Source organism: Rattus norvegicus, chromosome 1, assembly GCF_036323735.1.
Source record: "Rattus norvegicus strain BN/NHsdMcwi chromosome 1, GRCr8, whole genome shotgun sequence".
NCBI classification, from domain to species: Eukaryota; Metazoa; Chordata; class Mammalia; order Rodentia; family Muridae; genus Rattus; species Rattus norvegicus.
This window is the reverse complement of record NC_086019.1, coordinates 161,170,757-161,190,207: the sequence shown is the minus strand read 5'-3', so window position 1 is coordinate 161,190,207 and position 19,451 is coordinate 161,170,757. Positions and strand designations below refer to the sequence as shown.

The following is a 19,451-nucleotide window of genomic DNA, read 5'->3' as shown; positions in this document are numbered from 1 at the left end:
AAGGATAAGTCTGTTATATAACATTGTATAACATTGCCTTATATAGGCATAACATAAAAACTTATTTTCAAATAATAATTTCAAATAAATAATTTTCTGTACTAGTTTCCTGATGTTGCCATAGTGAGTTGTCACCACAAGTTTAGTAGCTTAAAACCATACAATTGTATTCTTTTATGCTCTCTCTCTCTCTCTCTCTCTCTCTCTCTCTCTCTCTCTCTGTGTGTGTATCTGTGTGTGTGTGTGTGTGTGTGTGTGTGTGTGTGTGTGTCTGTGTCTGTGTCTGTGTCTGTGTCTGTGTGTTTCACAGAACTTGCGAGGAGGTCAGAGGACAATTCGCAGGAGTTCTCTCCTTCCTTATGGGTCTTGGAGATTGAATTCAGGTCACCAGGCTTGGCAGTAAGTATTTGTACTCACTGAACAATTTTGTTGACCCTCCCTTTGCAGTACTGTGGCAATGTAGTGGGTTGGCTTAATGTCGTTTATATTTTAATATTAATTTGGGGCCCCTAAGATTTATTGTCCCAGAGATGAGAGAATCTGTATGTAAGATGTTAGGTTACTTTATCCCTGATTGGTAAATAAAGATGCTGACAACTAATAGCTGGGCAGAAGAGACATAGGTGGGGTTTAGGTTTTGTGGGCTTGGGGGAGAGGAAGACAACAAAAGAGAACTTACAGAAGAAACAAGGACGCTGCTGAGGGTTAAGAGTCAAGAGAACATGGCTCTGAGGGCTGTCCAGTTGGAGCTAAGAGCAGCCCAGGTGAAACACAGCAAGTAATAACTTGAGGTCATCTACAGAAAAGTAGATCCAAATAACACAGAGACACCTATCCAGCTATTGTACTGTTTAAGGCTTATTGTAAATGTAAAGACTATAAGTATGTCCTTCATCTGGGAACATAAATGGTCAAAGGTGGGGTAGAAACCCTGGTCTGGGATTTAAATAATTTGATATAACATGGCATAGAACTTCAAAATGAAAATATCAACAATTCCTGACATCAAGCAGTATTACAGAGCAATAGTCATAAAATCTGTATGGTATTGGTACAGAGACCAGCAGATAAATCAGTGGAATAGAAGTGAAGACCTAGAAATGAACACACACACCTATGGTCACTTGATCTTTGACAAAGGAGCTAAAACCATCCAATGGAAAAAATACAGCATGTTCAACAAATGCCACTGGTTCAACTGGCGGTCAGCATGTAGAAGAATGCAAATCAATCCATTCTTTTTTTTCTTTTTTCTTTTTTTCAGAGCTGGGGACCAAACCCAGGGCCTTGCGCTTGCTAGGCAAGTGCTCTACCTCTGAGCTAAATCCCCAACCCCGAATCAATCCATTCTTATAGTCCCATACAAAGCTCAAGTCCAAGTGGATCAAATACCTCCACATAAAACCAGATATACTGAAACTAATAGAAGAGAAAATGGGGAAGAGCCTCAAACACATAGGCACAGGAGAAAATTTAATGAACAGAGCACCAAGAGCTTATGCTCTAAGATCAAGAATTGACAAATGGAACCTCATAAAACTGCAAAGCTTCTGTAAGGCAAAGGACACTGTCATTAGGACAAAACAGCAACCAACAGATTGGGGAAAGATCTTTACCAATCCTACATCCTATACAGGGCTAATATCTAATATATACAAAGAGCTCAAAAAGTTAGACTCCAGAGAACCAAATAGCCCTATTAAAAATGGGGTACGGGGGTTGGGGATTTAGCTCAGTGGTAGAGCGCCCAGCTCCGAAAAAAAGAACCAAAAAAAATGGGGTACAGAGCTAAACAAAGAATTCTCAGCTGAGGAATATTGAATGGCTGAGAAGTACCTAAAGAAATGTTCAACATCCTTAGTCACCAGGGAAATGCAAATCAAAACAACCCTGAGATTCCACCTCACACCAGTCAGAATGGCTAAGATCAAAAACTCAGGTGATAGCAGATGCTGGTGAGGATGTGGAGAAAGAGGAACACTCCTCCATTGTTGGTGGGATTGCAAGCTGGTACAACTACTCTGGAAATCAGTCTGGAGGTTCCTCAGAAAATTGGACACAGTACAACCGGAGGACCCTGGGCATACACCCAAAAGATGCTCCAACGTATAAGAAGGACACATGCTCCACTATGTTCATAGTAGCCTTATTTATAATAGCCAGAAGCTGGAAAGAACCCAGATGCCCTTCAACAGAGGAATGGATACAGAAAATGTGATACGTTTACACAATGGAATACAACTCAGCTATTAAAAACAATGACTTCGGGGTTGGGGATTTAGCTCAGTGGTAGAGCGCTTGCCTAGCAAGCGCAAGGCCCTGAGTTCGGTCCCCAGCTCCGAAAAAAAAAAAAAAAGAAAAAAAAAGTAAAAACAATGACTTCATAAAATCTGTAGGCAAATGGATGGAACTAGAAAGTATCATCCTGAGTGAAGTAACCCGGGCACAAGAGAACACACTCGGCATGCACTCACTGATAAGTGGATATTAGCCCAAAAGCTTAGAATACCCAAGATACAATTCACAGACCATATTAAGCTCAAGAAGAAGGAAGACGAAAATGTGGATGCTTCAGCCCATCTTAGAAGGGGGAACAAAATACTCACTAGAGGAAATACAGGGACAAAGAGTGGAGCAGAGACTGAAGCAAAGGCCATCCAGAGATTTCCACACCTGGGAACCCATCCCATATACAGTCACTAAACCCAGTCACTATTGCTGATGCCAAAAAGTGCTTGCTGACAGGAGCCTGATATGGATGTCTCCTGAGAGTCTCTGCTAGAGTCTTACTGATACAGATGAGGATGCTTACAGCTAACCAGCAGACTGAGCAGGGGGCCCCAATGGAGGAGTTAGAGAAAGGACTGAAGGAGCTGAAGGGGTTTGCAATCCCATCAGAACAACAACAATGTCAACCAACCAGACTCCTCCAGAGCTCCCAGGGACTAAACCACCAACCAAAGAGTACACATGGGGAGACCCATGGCTCCAGCCACATATGTAGCAGAGGATGGCATTGTTTGGCCTCAATAGGAGGAGAAGCTTTTGGTCCTGTGAAGGCTTGTTTCCCCAGTGTAGGGGAATGCCAGGGTGTTGAGGTGAGAGTGGGTGGGTGGGAGGGAGAGCATCCTCATAGAAGCAGGGGGAGGGGGCATGGGAGAGAGGAGAATCAGGAAAGGGGATAGCATTTGAAATGTAATTACATAAACTATCCAATAAAAATAATTAAAAGAGCAATAAATGGAGTATATATCATAAGATCCTGTGAAGCAATATTTCAAACATTGACTGAGTTTGAAAATAAATATGATATTTCAAGAATGAAAAAGAAAAGAAAATATCAATAAAACTTTGTCCCAAAGAGGATTTTAAAGGAGAATCTGTTCCTTGCTTTCTTAATTTGGATTTCATTGCTATGAACAGATGCCATGACCAAGGCAAGTCTTATAAAGAAAACATTTAATTGGGTCTGGCTTACAGTTTTAGATATTTAGTCCATTATCATGGCAGGAAGCATGGTGGCAGGCAGGCAGTCATGCTGCTGCAGAAGCCAAGGGTTCTACATCTTGATATGAAGGTGGCCGGGAAGAGACTGTCTTCTGGCAGACAGTTAGAAGGAGGCTTTCTTCCATACTGAGCAGAGCTTGAGCATAGGCCCTCAAAGCCTGCCCCCACAGTGATGCACTTCCTCCAACAAGGCTGCATGTACCCCAACGAGGCCATAGCTCTTAATAGTGCCACTTCGCATGGGCCAAGCATATCCAAACCACCACGCCTGCCTCCTCTGGTTTCTGGTGGATACGTCTACATTCCCAGGCTGTGACCTTTCGTTTACCACACACAAAAGAACTTGGGGTGGGAAGAGAGAAGATCTCACTTTTCTCTGTGCGCCTTTTATTATGTTTTTAGATTTATTTTTACTTGTGTTTACGTACAGGTGAGTGTATGCCACATGTGTCAGCGCATTTGTGAGCCACCTAACATGGAAACTGAACGGAGGTCCTTTGAAGAAACGGCATGAGCTCTGAACTGCGAAGCCATCTCTCCAGCACTGTGTGTCTTTTTTTTTTTTTTTTTTTTTTTTTTTTGGTTCTTTTTTTCGGAGCTGGGGACCGAACCCAGGGCCTTGCGCTTCCTAGGCAAGCGCTCTACCACTGAGCTAAATCCCCAGCCCCGCACTGTGTGTCTTTTATGAATACACTTGGCATTTGATCGAGGATCCATCTACATGGATTTATTTTAATTACTTCCACCTTTTTTTCCAAATCTGACAGTGTTTATAGATTTCAGAGATTAAGAGGTGAGCATATCGTTTAGAGGACCACCATTTGTCCCACTACCCGATCACAACAATGTTCCGAATCAGGCTAGTCTTTCTTGTTTAACTTTTATTGATTATATCATGTATGCATGTGTTTTACCTACATGTATGACTGAACTCTGCTGTCCACAGAGGCCAGAAGAGGGCAGCAGATTTCCACAGCCCACGAGTTACAGATGGTCATACGTGCCATATAGAGTCTGGGATCCAAACACAGGTCCTCAGGAAGAGCAGCAAAGTGCTCTTAAGTATTGAACCATTTTTTCAGCCCAAGGCAAATTTTATTTAAAAGGATTGCAGAAATTAAGGAATCCTAAGATTTAGTGTAGACGGGAAGTAAAGCTCTCAGCACCAAAGAGAGGAGACCTGAGCTGGTTGCCAAGGTAGACTGGTTCTGGGGCTTTGTATCAGGGTCTGGCCAAAAACTGAAGTATTACTAGTTGGCCAGTTGGAAGTCCATATTCCGTGCATGCCCTCCTGGACCAAGGTAGGAACCACAGTGTTTGTATGCTGATCACCCTGTCAGGAATGGTTGAAGCCTCTTTTGTGGATTTCTGCCTCTGACTTTGTCAATTGTTGACCTTGAGTGTCTTCCCTCTGGCATTATGGTGACTGGCTGGGTTGCCACATCAAACCTTACAGCTATCTCAATTGCCGTGATGTATCCCAAGCTCACTGTTCTCACACCTACCGGAAAGCACCTGTAGTTTTTCTTAGTAATCTTTACTAACTCCTTGTCAATGGGATTGTCCAGTGCAGTAATTCTCAAGCTGTTCAGCAAACCTCTCTCTCTAAATAATAACAACATTACAATTCACATCAGTTACAGTAACAAACTACAGTGATGGAAATAACTCTATGGTGGGGGGGGTCACCACAGCACGAGGAACTGTATTAAAGGGCTGAAGCATTAGGAAGGTTGAGAACCCCTGGTCTGGTGTCAGTTCTGAAGTAAGTAGAGGTCTTTTTAGAAACTATTAGAATTAACTGCAGAACTATGTAAAAGAGAGGGAGTGCCTAGCCTCCTTTCCCAGATTTGGAGAAACGGGGGTCTCATGAAAGCTAGACAGCCTGCCCACCAACACTGGCTTGACCCCTCAGAGCCTTAATATCTGTCTCTCATACAGTCCACTTAGCTACCGCACAGCCAGCTGTCCTCAGGGATTCTTCCCTTGTGGTTTAACCCTAATGTCCCTCCTGACTGTGACTCTTGTGAGTCCCTTGCAGTTTTCACCATGACCCCTTTCCCTTACCACCAACAGTAAGCCAACAACTGCTTCAGTAGCTCCTCACTTCAGCAAAAACTCCAAATATAGGGATAGTCTCTATTTGAGTTTCTTCTACACTCCCCTAGAACTCAAGTTACAGACAGTAGTGAACCACCCAGTGTGAGTGCTGGGACTTGAACCTGGGTCCTCTGGAAGAGCAGAAGCAGAAAGTGCTCCTAACTGCTGAGCCATCTCCTCGATCCTGGGTTTCAGCTCTTCCTCCCCGGGGTTCATTTTTAGATACCTTCTGTTGCTATGACTTCAAGTCCACTGTTTTGGGAGAAAGAAGTTGAGTCTTATCTGAGGTTTTGTGTGTTTTTAAAGTGTTTCCTATTTACTTTTTGTGAGGTCTTATAATGTTTCCCATGTTCAAAAAAAAAAAAAAAAAAAAGAGGAAAGAGCGGCTAGCTCAGTAATTTTTTTAGATAGCTGTGTAATTGCAAGGCCAAATCTTTGCTATCTTCCTCTGTTCTGCCTGTACTTTTGCAAACTATTTCACATATTTGTCCAACTTTTTCATTGTTCCAAGTAGAGCAATAAATCTGGCTCTAAGTGAAACAGGGAAGTCAAAGTCGGAGAGATAGTTAAGTGGCTAAAGCACTTGCTGTGCACAAATGAGGGACCAACTCTGAGTCTCAGCACCAACATAAAATGCTGTGCATGGCGGGGTGTGCCTGTAACCCCAGAACTGGGGCGGAGATTCTTGGGAGCTCACTCGAGCCAGTATAGCTCCAACAGCAAGTTTCCAGCTCAGCAAGAGACTGTCTCAAGGCAGGACAGCAGAGGATGATAGGAGTATGGTGGTTTGGATGAGAAACTTGATCTCTGTTGCCAGTACTGGGGGTGGGGGGGGGGAAGTTTAGGTGGCACAGCTTTGAAGGAGGAAGTGCATCACTGGGGAGAGAGAGGAACTGACAGTTAAAATCCTTCTGTCATTTCCAGTTCACTTTTTGTTTCATGCTTACGGTTCAAGATGTGAGCTTTCATGCCCGCTGCCCACTGCCTGCTGCCCACAGCCCGCTGCTCGCTGCCTGCTGCCCGCTGCCCGCTGCAATTCTGTCCTTGCCATTATAGTCTCCAAGCTTCTGGAACCAAAGCCAAACTAAACTCACTCTTTTAGAAGTTGCCTTGCCATGATGCTTTATCAGAGCAAATACAGGGAATCACCTGCTGTCTTCCTCTGGACTCCGTATGAGCACACACGGGCGTGCCACCTGCAGCACCACATGCATACACTACACACGCATGCACGCACACACGCAGTGCCTGGAAATACTTACTGTAGTTACATTTGACATTCTGCTCCTTAATCTGTTTTCTCCAAGTCCCTCTATTTTGTTACCCTTGGTTTCTGATCGTTATACATTTTCTTCAAGTTGATTTTCCTTTTAAAGATCAAAATGGATGGCCTAGAGCTCATTGCGCAGCAGCAACTGGCCTCGAACTCACGATTCTGCTGCCTGGATGCTTCTTGGGGGCTGAAATAACAGGCATATGATGCCAGGCCTGGTTCAAGAGTATTTTCTTAAAGGTAAAAAATAAAAAAATAAAAAAAAAAACTAAGACAGCTGGTTGAGTCCTGGGGAGAGCGCTCAGCTAGGAAACATGTTTCCAATCATGCCTCATAACCAGAGTTCGATTCCTGGAACCCACATGGTAAAGGGAGAACGCAGAGTCCTTCAAGTTGTCCTCTGACGTTCACATATACATTTTAACATGCAAATGTGAAATTAGTACAAACAGCTAATTAGAACTTTCGAATAAATATGGCAGAGATTGCAGCTTGCATAACCACAGTCATTTCCTTTTTCTCTTTAAAAGTATAATTGTAAAGCCAGACATGGTGGCTCAAACCTGTAATTCCAGCATTTGAAGGGCTGAGGCAGAAGGATTACTGTGAATTTGGAGTTACCCTGCGTTAATGAGTTCCAGGCCAGTCTGGGCCACAGAGAGGGACTCTGCCTCAAAACCAACCAATCAATCAACCACCACCACTACTACCACCACCACCACCACCACCTCCACCACCACCACCACCAAACCAAACCAAAAACAAAACAAGAAAATGGAATCGTGTTGGAAATGGTATTGTATATAGATAGGAGTTTATTTTAATTCTGTCTTGCATATTCTGTGAATATGGCAATGTGTTGCTATTCTAGAGAACAAAGTTTTATACAGATGTTACTGGATGGAGCCCCTGGAGGAAATCCCCTTTTAAATGTATCTAACTATCCGTTACTTAATAAGAAAGCACTCTAATGGCTAGAGAGAGGGCTGTAGTGACACTGGCTGCTCTTTCAGAGGACCCCAGTTCAGTTTCCAGCACCCACAAGATGGCTCACAAGTCATTTGTAAGTCTAGTCACAGAGGATGTGACATCCTCTTCTGACCTCTAGAACCAGACATACTTTTTTGGCTTATATACATACACACAGGCAAAACATTCATACACATAAAATACATGATTCTAAAAGAAAGAAACCATCCTCAAGACAGAGGTATAAGATGTCATTTATTAGGAACCTGCAGGATGAGCTGGTCTCAGGTGGGCAGTCCTGGTGTCACTCATTCAGCTTAACGTTTGGCCCTAAGCGTCCTCCTCAGGTCTCCTTCCCATCATTTGCTCAGGGGAGCATCCTGGTGCTCCCCGGCACTGCTCCCCCATCTTCCCTCTACCCGCCAGTGCTCTGCCCCTCTCCTGGGATGGGCGTTCCTAAGCTGCCTAGGCTTTACCTCCTACTCCTGGGCCCCAGACCAACCTCAGCGCCCCACATGGCTGGAGCTACTCAATGCCCGCTAGCCTTGCTTTCTTCTAGGGCAGAAGCAGTGTTCCAAGAGTGCAAGCCCGTGGATACACAGACATGATTTCACACTTACTGATGTTCCATTAGTGACCTCACACTGTCAAGCTCAAGATCAATTTGAGGGGCGACTGTGAGGTATAAACATGGAGAGGAGGAAAAGGCATATAAGCAGGTCAGGAATATGGCGGTCACCAGGCAGCCCTGTAACTTGTCAAAGAGATAGCTCTTCGGTAAGCCTGAAAGGAGTGAGACACTGCTTGCTTCATATAGAACTCCCTTGGTTCTTGTGCTCAGGGAACAATTACATTCAGGAGCTACCTGAAAACCGCCAGGCATGGTGTTTAGCATTGACAAATACTACATCTGGTATCGTAAGACAAACTCCATCAGAAAAGTCTACTCACTGTGGCTTCACCTAGGAATATCACAGCTCAGGAAATTCAACGCACCGAACAAATATTACGGATTAGCCTGGAACACGGTAAGGATGTAAAAATAAAAAGGTGATGCCACCAATCTCAAGGACTTCTAGAAGCAACCGGAAAGAACTTTGATGGAGGAAGGGACATCCTTATTGGCCTTAGAGCAAGAGGTAAATTAAAATAAAAAATGTTTTTCTTAGGGCTGGGCATAGTGGCATGTACCTTGTTCATGGAACATGAAACAGGACCACAAATTTTCAGCAAACCTGGTATACAAAGCAAGCGCTAGGCCACCCAGAGCAGTACAAGACCCTGTCTCAAAAACCAACAAATGAATGAGAAACAAAACAAAAGCCCAGCTTTATGACACACACCCCTAAGCTCATTACAGAACAGGCCTCCGAGATCTGATCTCGGAAAACACTGACTAAGGTGCACTCTGCTTAGTGAGTGCAAGTCTGTAGGTTCAATCCCCAGCAGTGGATAAGGAAATACTTTTTAGTTTAGAAGAAGTAGACTAGTAGTCTGTTCTTCTGTCACTTTAATGCATTTTAGAAACGTCTAGGGGAAGAACTACAGAGCTAGCCCTGTGGTTAAAAGTTCTAATTGTTCTTTCAAGAGGACCTGGGTTTGGTTCCCAGCACCCACATGGAGGCTCAAAACCATTTGTAACTCCAGTTCCAGGGAATCCTATGTTGTTTTCTGACCTCTGCAGGCACCAGGCACATACATGAGGCACATACTATACAAAGGCAGGCAAAATACACATATAATAGATAAATCTAGTAAAATATTTTAAAAAAGAATTATTAAGAGGACATTCCTTTAAAAACCCACTATTCAGACCACATACCACAACAACTAAAATAGAATTTCTAGAGATGAGGGGCAGGCATACTTTTTAAAGCTGTTTGATTAATTCTAACATGTAGCCAATGCAAGAACCACTGACTTAAGTTTCCTAATAGCCAAGACTGATATGTGACACTTCAATTAGATTTCAAAAGTATTTTAAAAATTAGTCCATAAAACATACCTATTTGATAGTAGTCAAAATAGATTATACATTAGTTTTAATATTTTAGACTTTTTTATCCCCACATGCATATTGGACAAGTGCTTTAACACTGAGCTTCATCTCCAGCTGTAGTGGTTGGAGTGAGAACGTCCCCTATGTGCTCAGATGTTTGAACACCTGGTCCCCAGCCCGTGGCCTGGTATGGACAGGTGCAGGAAGGGTGACCTCACTGGAGGAGGTGTTCACTTGCATTTCCAGGTGTGAGCCTTCAGCTGTTCCTACCAGCATGGGTGCTGCCTCCTTCTGCCAGTCCATGCCCTGAGGGACTCTTTTGTTTTGTTTTGAGACAGGGTTTCTCTGTGTAGCCTTGGCTGTCCTGGAACTGGCTCTGTAGACCAGGCTAGCCTCAAACTCAAAGATCTACCTGCCTGTGCCTCCCAAGCTCCCAAGTGCTGGATTTAAAGGCATGCACCACCACTGTCCAGCATAAATGTTACATTTGTTTGTTTGTTTGTTTGTTTGTTTGTTTGTTTGTAGTTGTGCCTTTTGGGGGGGGAGGTTCTCTTTGTGTAACCGTGGAGACCCAAGTTGGCCTTGAACTCAGAGATCCAGCTGCCTCTTCTGATGAACTTTTATCCCTCTGGAACTATAAGCCAAAAAATACCTCTAAAGTTACATTGGTTGTTGTGCTTTTAGCACAGCAACAGGAAAGACACTAATATGGCAGAAAACCTTTATTCTTTTTGCAGGGGGCGGTTGAAGTGAGCCAGCTGCAGAAGCATGTGCTTGTACTCTGAGCACTCGGGAACCAGGCTTCTCGGACTTAACTTTTTAAGTATCCTGCGGTTTCTTCAAAAGACTGAGCAACTCTCTCAAATGCTTAGAACCTCTGAAGTGATCCAGCCCAGCCCTTTAGCCGCTCCAGGCTCAGACCTGCCTGCCAGTTCCTAGGCAACTGTTTTGTTTCTGATTTCTGATTTTGATAAGAGTCTCATTTGTAGACTAAAGTTTGTGATCCTCCCACCTCGACCTCACGAGTTCTGCTATTACAAGCATATGCCAGCATGTTTGGCTAGAAAATGGCTTAAATTTTTCTGTATTCATTTGTGTGTGTGTGTGTGTGTGTGTGTGTGTGTGTGTGTGTGTGTAGAGCAAAGGACAACTTATAGGTGATAGTTCTCTCTTTTCCTCTTTTCTTCTGTGTGGTCCCAGGGATAAAACTCAGGTTGTCAGGCTTGGCAGTAAGCACCCTTTCCTGCTGAGCCATCTTGCTACCCTAGAAGGTAGCTTCTGCCATTTTAACTCTTTAACAATCATGTGTATAACTGTGTGCTGGCTGGTCTTATGTCAATTTGACACCCAAATTAGTGTTATCTGAAAGGAGGGAACCTTAATTGAGACGATGCCTCCATAAGATCCAAAGGTAGGACATTTTCTTACTTATCAATGGGGGAGGACCCAGCCCATTATGAGTGGTGCTGAACCTGGGCTGGTGGTCCTGGTTCTTTAAGACAGCAGCTGGTGCAAGCTGCTTGAAGCAAACCAATAACCAGCACCCTCCATGGCCTCTGCATCAGCTCCTGCTCTCAGGTTCCTGCCCTGCGTGAGTTCCTGTCCTGACTTCCTTATGAAAGACCATGATCTGGTAAACTGAATAAACTTTCCTCCCAACTTGCTTTTTGGTTATGGTGTTTCACAGCAGCAGTAGAAACCCTAAGACATGAGAATGTAGTTGCCCATGGAGGCCAGAAGAGAACTTCTGGAGCTGAAGTTATAAGTAGGTAAGTTATAAGCCACAGCACCAAGGTGCTGGGAATCAAACTTGGGTCTTTTGCAAAAGCCCTTATCTGCTGAGCCATCTTCTCAGTCCCATGTTTCTTTTAAGATGATTGGCAGGGGGGGGGGGGAATGGATGGGTGGATGCCATGGTACAAGGATAACTCTTTTTGTTTGTTTTTAAAGATTTATCTATTTATTATATATAAATACACTGACACACCAGAAGAAGGCATTAGATCTGATTACAGATGGTTGTGAGCCACCGCGTGGTTGCTGGGACTTGAACTCAGGACCTCTGAAAGAGCAGTCAGTGCTCTTAACTGCTGAGCCATCTCCCCCGCCCCAAGGATAACTCTTAAAGGTTCTGTCCTTTCACGTGCACTCTGAGACCCAACTTAAGCCATTGGGTTTGCATAGCAGGTGAGTTCACCCACTTTCTTTTTTGTTGTCTCTGTTTGTGTTTGTTTTTGTTTTTTGAGACAGGGTTTCTCTGTGTTGCCCTGGCTGTCCTAGAATTCTCTCTGAAGACCAGGTTGGCCTTGAACTCAAAGATCTGCCTGCCTCTGCCTCCCAAATGCTAAGGTTAAAGACATGCACCAGCACCTCCCAGCAAGGCCTACTGTTTTAAGATACTGTGACAGGCCCCGGGAGAAAGTTGCAGACTACCTCAAACACAAGACCAGTTAAGAGTTCTTTATTTAATCTGATGACTGATGTCAGAATCCTGCCACAAAGAACTCTTGGTCCCAAGTTAAGCACTACAGAGTTTATAAAGACATTAGGTCCAGGCTAGAAGAGTTTTTACATCAGGGTTATTTCCCAGCAAGGCAGGAAGAACCCTTTGATCTGCTCAACATTTTACAAGCTTTATTTCTTGGAAGATGGAAGAAACTTTGTTCTGTCTAGTAGGATGTGGTGTCTAGCAGGTGTGGAGACAGGGTAGCCTGACTTCTCCTGAGCCATTTCAATAGGGTCCCCAGTCTGTATACGAGACTGGCCTCAAACTCACGACAGTCTTCTTGTCTCAGCCTTCCAAGCTCCGGAACTACAGAGCTTTAGAGCGTGGATTTTGATGGCGACTGATTTCACAAGTCCCACCACAGGCTCTAACGATCACCACCAAGTGAAGACGAGTATCCAGAAGCATGTGTAGGGATCCCTACTCAGGTGGTACCGCTGAGAGGCCACCGTATATCCCTTGGCTCTAATGTCCTTCTCCAGGCAGTACACAAAGTCCTCCGTCACAGGGCCTGCCTTCCAGGGCCCAAATTTGACAACGGGTGTCTTTTTGGCCTCCAAGATGTGCAGTGGCTCCGTGCACTTGGCATCATCTTCCTCCGTGCGCACCACACACACCACCACCTTTGATGAGCGCATCGCCACGGCCTCGGCCCGAGCCAGGTGCAACAGGACCTCCAGGTTTTCGCGGTAGTTCGGAACTCCCATCAGGAACTGCATCCGAGCCACCTGTTCACCGAAGATCTGTGGCTTATCTTCCAAAAGCTTGACCAAGGGATGGATTTGGTAGAACTTAGCTTCTTGGTATACCTCCGGAATGTACTCTGTGGGCACCTGTCCAGTGCGTAGGTAGTCCAAGAGAGGCCCAAAGTAGGTGCCGGGCCGGTCGATGAAGAAACGGCCCTGTGCATCCTTGTAGTGTTTGGCTGACCTGGACAGTATCTCTGAAAACTTTGAGCCTGGATGTTTCATCAGGGTGCCCATGGTGGTGGTGTAGAACTGGCCCCCTACATTCAGCTCCACAACCTGCAGGCACAAATAGCAGAGACACACAATTACAACTTAGAGGATAAGTTGTCTGCTGCTACAAAACAACAACAACGACGACAACAACAACTCTGTGCAGTGATGAAGGTTAAGGCCAGATTTCCAACCTGAAAATTCAAGTTTCATGGAGCGGGTGACCGGGCCAGTCCTTCAGTTTGTCGAAGGCATGACCTCATTCCTCAGTACAGTATTGGAGTTAAGAGAACCAAAGGCAACTAAGTTGCTCAGGAAAGCAGGGTTGCCATGGTAACAGTCCTACAGGGGCCGGTTCAGCTATCTAGAGGGGAGAAGGCAGAGAAGAAGGAACCAGACTATACAGCTGAGGAAAATAAGCTCAAAACCTATGTCCTTCTGCCTCCTCTAAACGTCAAGGCCCCTTGGCAAGGCTGTTTGGTTAACACTGAGGTCACTTCTCTGAACCAGCTGAGGAGCTACAAACTAACCATTAAATAAATCAACAGGATGGCATTTGTATTCCTCTGAAACTCAGCTCCTGAGTCGTCTCAGCATCCTTGTGCTATCGATGAAGGAAACCATGAGAAATGCCTGAGAGAGCTGGGAAGCAGGGAAGTGCAGCTAGGATCAAATGCCATCCATCAGTCTAACACATCTGGGGTGGACCTTCCAGGCCACCCTAACCCTGGCCTCAGCACGGCCTCAATTAGCTCTGTGCTTGAAGAAGTTCACTATCTTTCTCAACCTTAAGCTTTGGTGTCTGTGAAAGGGGAAGGAATATAGACACAGGGAACTCTTAAACCCTGCCAGCTTTCAAGGTCTAATCGGCCCGGCCACTTCAAAAGTTCTTTCTAAAGTGGATCTTGGAAACCAGTTTCCTAGCTTGCTATGTGGTGCCGTAAACGTAATTCAACGCCTAGGAGGATCACGAGCTAAACGCCAGCCTGGACTACACAGTAAGACCACGTTTCAAACAAAGCACAACAAAGCAAATACTTCCCTACTCTAACACCCTGTGCCCCATTCCTCATCAAATAAGGCCTCAGCCACGTTCCTAAGCTTCTTAGTTCTGTTCTGTTTTTATTTCTTTCTCCCCAAAGTTCACCGCCTCTGTGCAAATCTTGGCTCTCGGATCTCATCCATAAACACTGCCCAGAGTTTATCTAGCAAGATGAACTTCCTTCCCACTCTCTGAAGGAGGCTCGCTCTTCCTTGTGGCCCCTCTTACCCTTCCTACCAATGTCTCTGCCAACACGGGGTGGCGGGGTGGGAAAGCCTGTGGTGAGTGGCTGGAAGAAATTTTGCCTTTTGCGGGAACCTTCGGGGTGTGACTCGTCTCTCACCCAGTTCAGTCAGAAGGATCCCTACACACCCTACCATGCTCCACCCAACGCTTATCAGTTTCCTTAGATGCCCTCAGCTGAAGAATAAGTGGTATCCACGCGGATGCTCTCAAGGCCCCTTGAGAGCTCTCTCTAGGCCCCAACACGGACCTCTCCCATGGCTTCCATTTGAGCTGAGCCAGAAGTTCAGTGCAGTCTGCCTGGTAGGTCCCATGGTTGCTTCCCCCTTGCTAGGGCCTGCCCCTGGATCCATTCTGTACACTGAGATCAGAGTTCTTTTTCTCTGAAGCAAACCCAAGCCTCTCATTTTCTGCACTGTACGCTTGAACGACTCTTCACCATTTTTCAAGGTTTCCAAGGCTCTTTGCAAGAGGCTTGCTGCACAGCCTTTAGCAAACAAAGAACAAAATTGCCTACTCTACCCTCCCCCTGTCCAAGGCAGGCTGGGACCTCAGGCCTCAGGATTTAGCTTCCCATTACTGAATCTTCCTTCCTTCCTTCTTTCTTTCTTCCTTCCTTCCTTTCTTTCTTTCTTTCTTTCTTTCTTTCTTTCTTTCTTTCTTCCTTTCTTTCTTTCTATGTAGCCCTGGCTGCTCTGGAACTTGCTCTGTAGACCAGGCTAGGCTTACACTCAGAGGCCATCTGCCTCTGCCTCTCAAGTGCTAGTATTAAGGGTGTGTGTCACCACCATGACTGGCAAGTTTACAGACTTTCTTGGTAACTCCCCAAGGGCACTCACAGAAGGGTGGTCTCGGGATCCCAGAGTGATGTGTAGCTCTACTGTGACAGTGGCTGCTCTTGGACTCCCATTTGTTCATCCTCCATTAGTCTGTGAGGTTTGAAAGGGGACACAACTCTTAGTCCATAGTTACATGAGTAGCACTCGCTAGCAGGGTTCAGCATACCAGAGACATTCAGTGAATACCTGTTCTATGGAATGAAGTTCACCCTTGGTCCTGACCCACAGGAGAACCTGGTATTCTGATAAACACAGATCCTGCCCTACCTTGGTTGCCATCCAGCTCAGTGCTGGCTCCACGGATGACCTTTGCTCAGGAACTCATCCAAGCCTTTCTTGAGCAGGGAAGATGCAACCCTGAGTGTCAGACACCTCGACAATAGGCAGGTAGCTTTGAAAACAGCCAGCAATGACATACTCATAACCCTACTGGAAAGAGCCTCTTGCCCTGAGTGAGGCAGGCACCTTTAGAAGCTAACTTCTATGCTAAGTGGGGGAGTTTCAGCTAAAACTCTGGAGAAATTCATTGAGCTTTTTGATTTATTCTTTTAATCAGCTCAGTTTAAACCTGGCTCGTTATAATATAAACTGAGCATGTCCCACCTTTCCTTTTGTGTTTAAGACAGTCTCCAGAAGCCAAAGTAGCACTGTAGGTATGTGTGGTGGAGTTCAGTTAAAGAATTTTACTACTACTACTACTACTACTACTACTACTACTACTACTACTACTACTATTTGGATTATTGTTATTTGTTGTTCCTGGTTTTTTGTTTTTTGGGGTTTTTTTGGCATTGCTAGGGATCGAGTCCATGTCCTCCCAAGTGCCTAGCAAGCTGCCTCTACTACTGAGCCACATCCTGGGCATAAATGGAGTATTCAAATATTTTGAGTATGTGTTCTATGAACTAAAACCGAGTTTGTGCCTTCCTGTATGAACGTGCGTAGTCTTCCTCACACTTCCTTCTTGGGGTCTAGCACAGTTTTGAGAGAATCTCCAATGTTGGCCTCATCACCTTCCTTTAATCTTTCTCCCTTCTTTTGCCCCTGGTACGTGTTCCTGCTCTGCACAGAAAAAACCGGGTTGCTCTTCCAAAGTCACCGGGTGCCTGAGAGAAGGCAAGGAAACAGAGAGGGAGTGCTGGAGCTGGCCAGTGTGGGCGTCAGAGATGATTATCTGTCCAGGCGGGCTGGATAGGCTACTCCTGCCAGATGGCAGAGCAACGGGGGGCTGACTGACTCAGCCACCTCCCCCACCCTCCATCCTCAGGACTACACCAAGCTACAGGCTTTCAGAGGGACACACAAAGGAACTAAAAGAGACTAAGGGAAGACAGAGAGCCGGGGGAGAAAAAGGCAATGAGAGACTGCACGGAGCTGGGCGGAGCCCGAGGCGGGAATGAACACGTATTAGAGAAGTTTACTAACAGGCACAGAAAAATACTCCCTGGGGATAGCGCGGAGGTGGTGGTGGGGAGTCCTGGGGGATGGGGGGTGCGAGAAAAATAGAGGATAGGGGCAGAAAATGGAACGTGGCTGAAAAAGCGCACGGCAGGGTTCGGAGGTGGGGCGTTCAGGACAACCAGAGCAGTCGCTGCGCAGCGGGGTGCACTTACGATGTCCGGGTCAGGACACAGGATCCGGGACTCCTGGCTGGGCTCCTTGAGTAGGTTTCCGGGCAGAGACTCCTGGCTGGGCTCCTTGAGCGATTTTGCCGGCTGAAACTGCTTGCCGGGCTCCTTGATCTGGTTTGCTGGCAGGCTCATCCTGACAGGAAAAGACAGCTCTCACTGGGTACACAAAGCTGCCTCGAGTGGATAACTTATGGGCAGGGAACAGTCCTGCCACGTGTAGATAACTTCCCAGCCGGAAAGGTTCCTGACTTCCCGCCCCTGGGGAAGAACTGTACCTCCCACTTGCCTCTTTTGTGAAACACTTTTAATTAGTGCTTATTTATCTGGATTAAGGATCTGCTCTGAGATGCCCAGCATGGCCCCATTAGCTCTTTGGGTAGTCATCAACTTCAAGTAACTAACCTGTAATTTCTCAGAAAAGGGGAACTAGGAGACAAATCCTGGGGTTCTCTAAGGGTAGGCTGTCAGACCAGAAAATATAAAATAATAAATTGGAAGAAAATCCGCTGCTACTCAAAGATGGATGTTGTGAAACTTGACTGTTTCATCCCTTAGTTCTATGTTAGAAAAGACTTCTTTAAAAATATTTCCACTACAGGGGAGAACTCTGATAGATCTAGGGCCCCATGTGGTCATCAGCAGCAACAACCAGAAATTTGATCAAAATGAAACCGACTAGTTAGTCCAAACAAACTTGGCAAAGCAAAATAAAACCCAAAACAGTGGCACCAAACTGGCTTAGCATATATGAAGTCTGGGTTTGACCCACAGCAAAACACACACATATGGACATTCCACCAGGAAGGAAGGCAGGAGACAACAAAACCCTCCCTGAATGAAAATACAGTCAAACCAAGTTGCGAAGAATGTACACAGATAGCAAGCAGTCCATCAAACAAACTCACAGCTCAAAACCACAAAACACAAAAGGAAACAAGGCATCAGGAGGAAAAGTCAGCCCAAACATGCTCAAACCCTTGGCGCTGAGACGGTTGGGCATAGTATGTATGTAAGCTTACTTAATGTCATTGAATAAATAAAAGAGAGCATCTAAAGCATGAATAAAATGGGCTGCAGGCGCGTCTACGTGGTAGAGCGCTTGCCTAGCATGCACCAGGCCCTGAGTCTTAGCACACATCTACAAAACAAAAAACAAACAGAAATGAGTAAAGAACAAGAAGATAAAATGTTTTAAAAAGACCACAGAGATCTTTAAAGGCCAAATAGACCCACTAAAAATGAAAACTCGGGCTGGAAAGATGGCTCAGTGGTTATGAGCACTGACATTCAACGGAAATAACAAAAAGCATCATTCTGAAGGGATATGCGCATGAATATATTTACCACCGATCTGTTTGTGGTAGCAAAGTTGGGTAGTTAATAGTTGACTAAATCACGGTCAGTCTGTGGCACGCACTGGTAAGTTTAAAAAGAAAGACATAGGGCTGGAGAGAAGGCTCTGCGGTTAGGACTGCAGGCTGTGCTTTCAGAGGAGCCTGGTTCCCAGCACCTATGTCAGGATGCTTACAGCTCCGTTACCTTCAGCTCCAGGGACCCTGATGCCCTCTTCTACCCCTCAACCCCACCCAGACACACACACATGCGCACCCCCATGTGCACACATACCTGTAATTCCAACACCTGGGAGGTAGAGGCAGGAAGAATAGAGGGTCAGAAGTTCAAGGTCATCCTTATTCTTGGCCACACAAATTAGACCAGCTTGGGATACACTGTTGGGTTCAGGGTGGAAGCCGAGAAAACTCACTTCTGATATGGAAGCTTAAAAATGGAAGTTTTATTTTCTGCACTCAGGGAGGTGCCCGGTTCAGGATCTGAACCATGTCTGAGTAGAGAGATCGTGCAACATTTTTAAAGGGTGGGAGCACAAAGCAAAGGGGGAGCTGGGGGAGCCGTAGTGTTCTCCAATGTATTCTGGCATTAAGGGGTAAGGAAGGGAGCACCCGTGGGAGACTGGGCTGCATCCAAGGCTTCAAGGTCTTTAATTCATTCTCCTAAACTCTGGGTCCGAAGTTTAAAGTGATAAGGGGACAAGGAGCTGGTCATTGCACATAGTCAATTAGAGCATAGCTGGCAATTGTTTATGTGATCTTATAACGTATGCACCTTGGTTTAGATAACAGCACATTCCATATTCTTTACCAGTTAACAATTAAGAAAACATTTGCAGAAGTGGGATAGGTGTTCATTCCTAGACCTGGGAACATGAACTTGTTTGACCCTGCCAGCAAGACGAAGAGGTTGTCCTTGGATGTCCCCAAATGTTTACAAGAGAAGTTGTTCAGCCGTTGGGAAGTCCCCAGCTGCCCTAGGGCCTGAGACCTTGAATTTATTTTCTCTCTATGATTAAATGGAGTCTGAAAAC

The 19,451-nt window shown here is 45.4% G+C and overlaps 1 protein-coding gene across 3 annotated transcripts; it reads right to left on the bottom strand.

The window, feature by feature from the left end:
- Nucleotides 1-12,293: 12,293 nt before the first annotated feature.
- On the bottom strand, nucleotides 12,294-17,302 carry Kctd14 (potassium channel tetramerization domain containing 14). 3 transcript variants are annotated; one of them, XM_039101080.2, is made up of 3 exons: nucleotides 17,051-17,191; nucleotides 15,438-15,527; nucleotides 12,294-13,379 (listed from the first exon to the last, which is right to left on the bottom strand). In XM_039101080.2, exon 3 carries the CDS (start codon nucleotides 13,335-13,337, stop codon nucleotides 12,729-12,731), a length of 609 nt encoding a protein of 202 aa, XP_038957008.1. In that variant the 5' UTR covers nucleotides 13,338-13,379; nucleotides 15,438-15,527; nucleotides 17,051-17,191; the 3' UTR covers nucleotides 12,294-12,728. The 3 variants fall into 3 exon arrangements, with proteins under 3 accessions (XP_038957008.1, NP_001387186.1, XP_063118857.1); NM_001400257.1 differs by lacking the exon at nucleotides 15,438-15,527 and having other exon boundaries at nucleotides 17,051-17,302; XM_063262787.1 differs by lacking the exons at nucleotides 15,438-15,527; nucleotides 17,051-17,191 and adding an exon at nucleotides 13,508-15,392.
- Nucleotides 17,303-19,451: the final 2,149 nt, after the last annotated feature.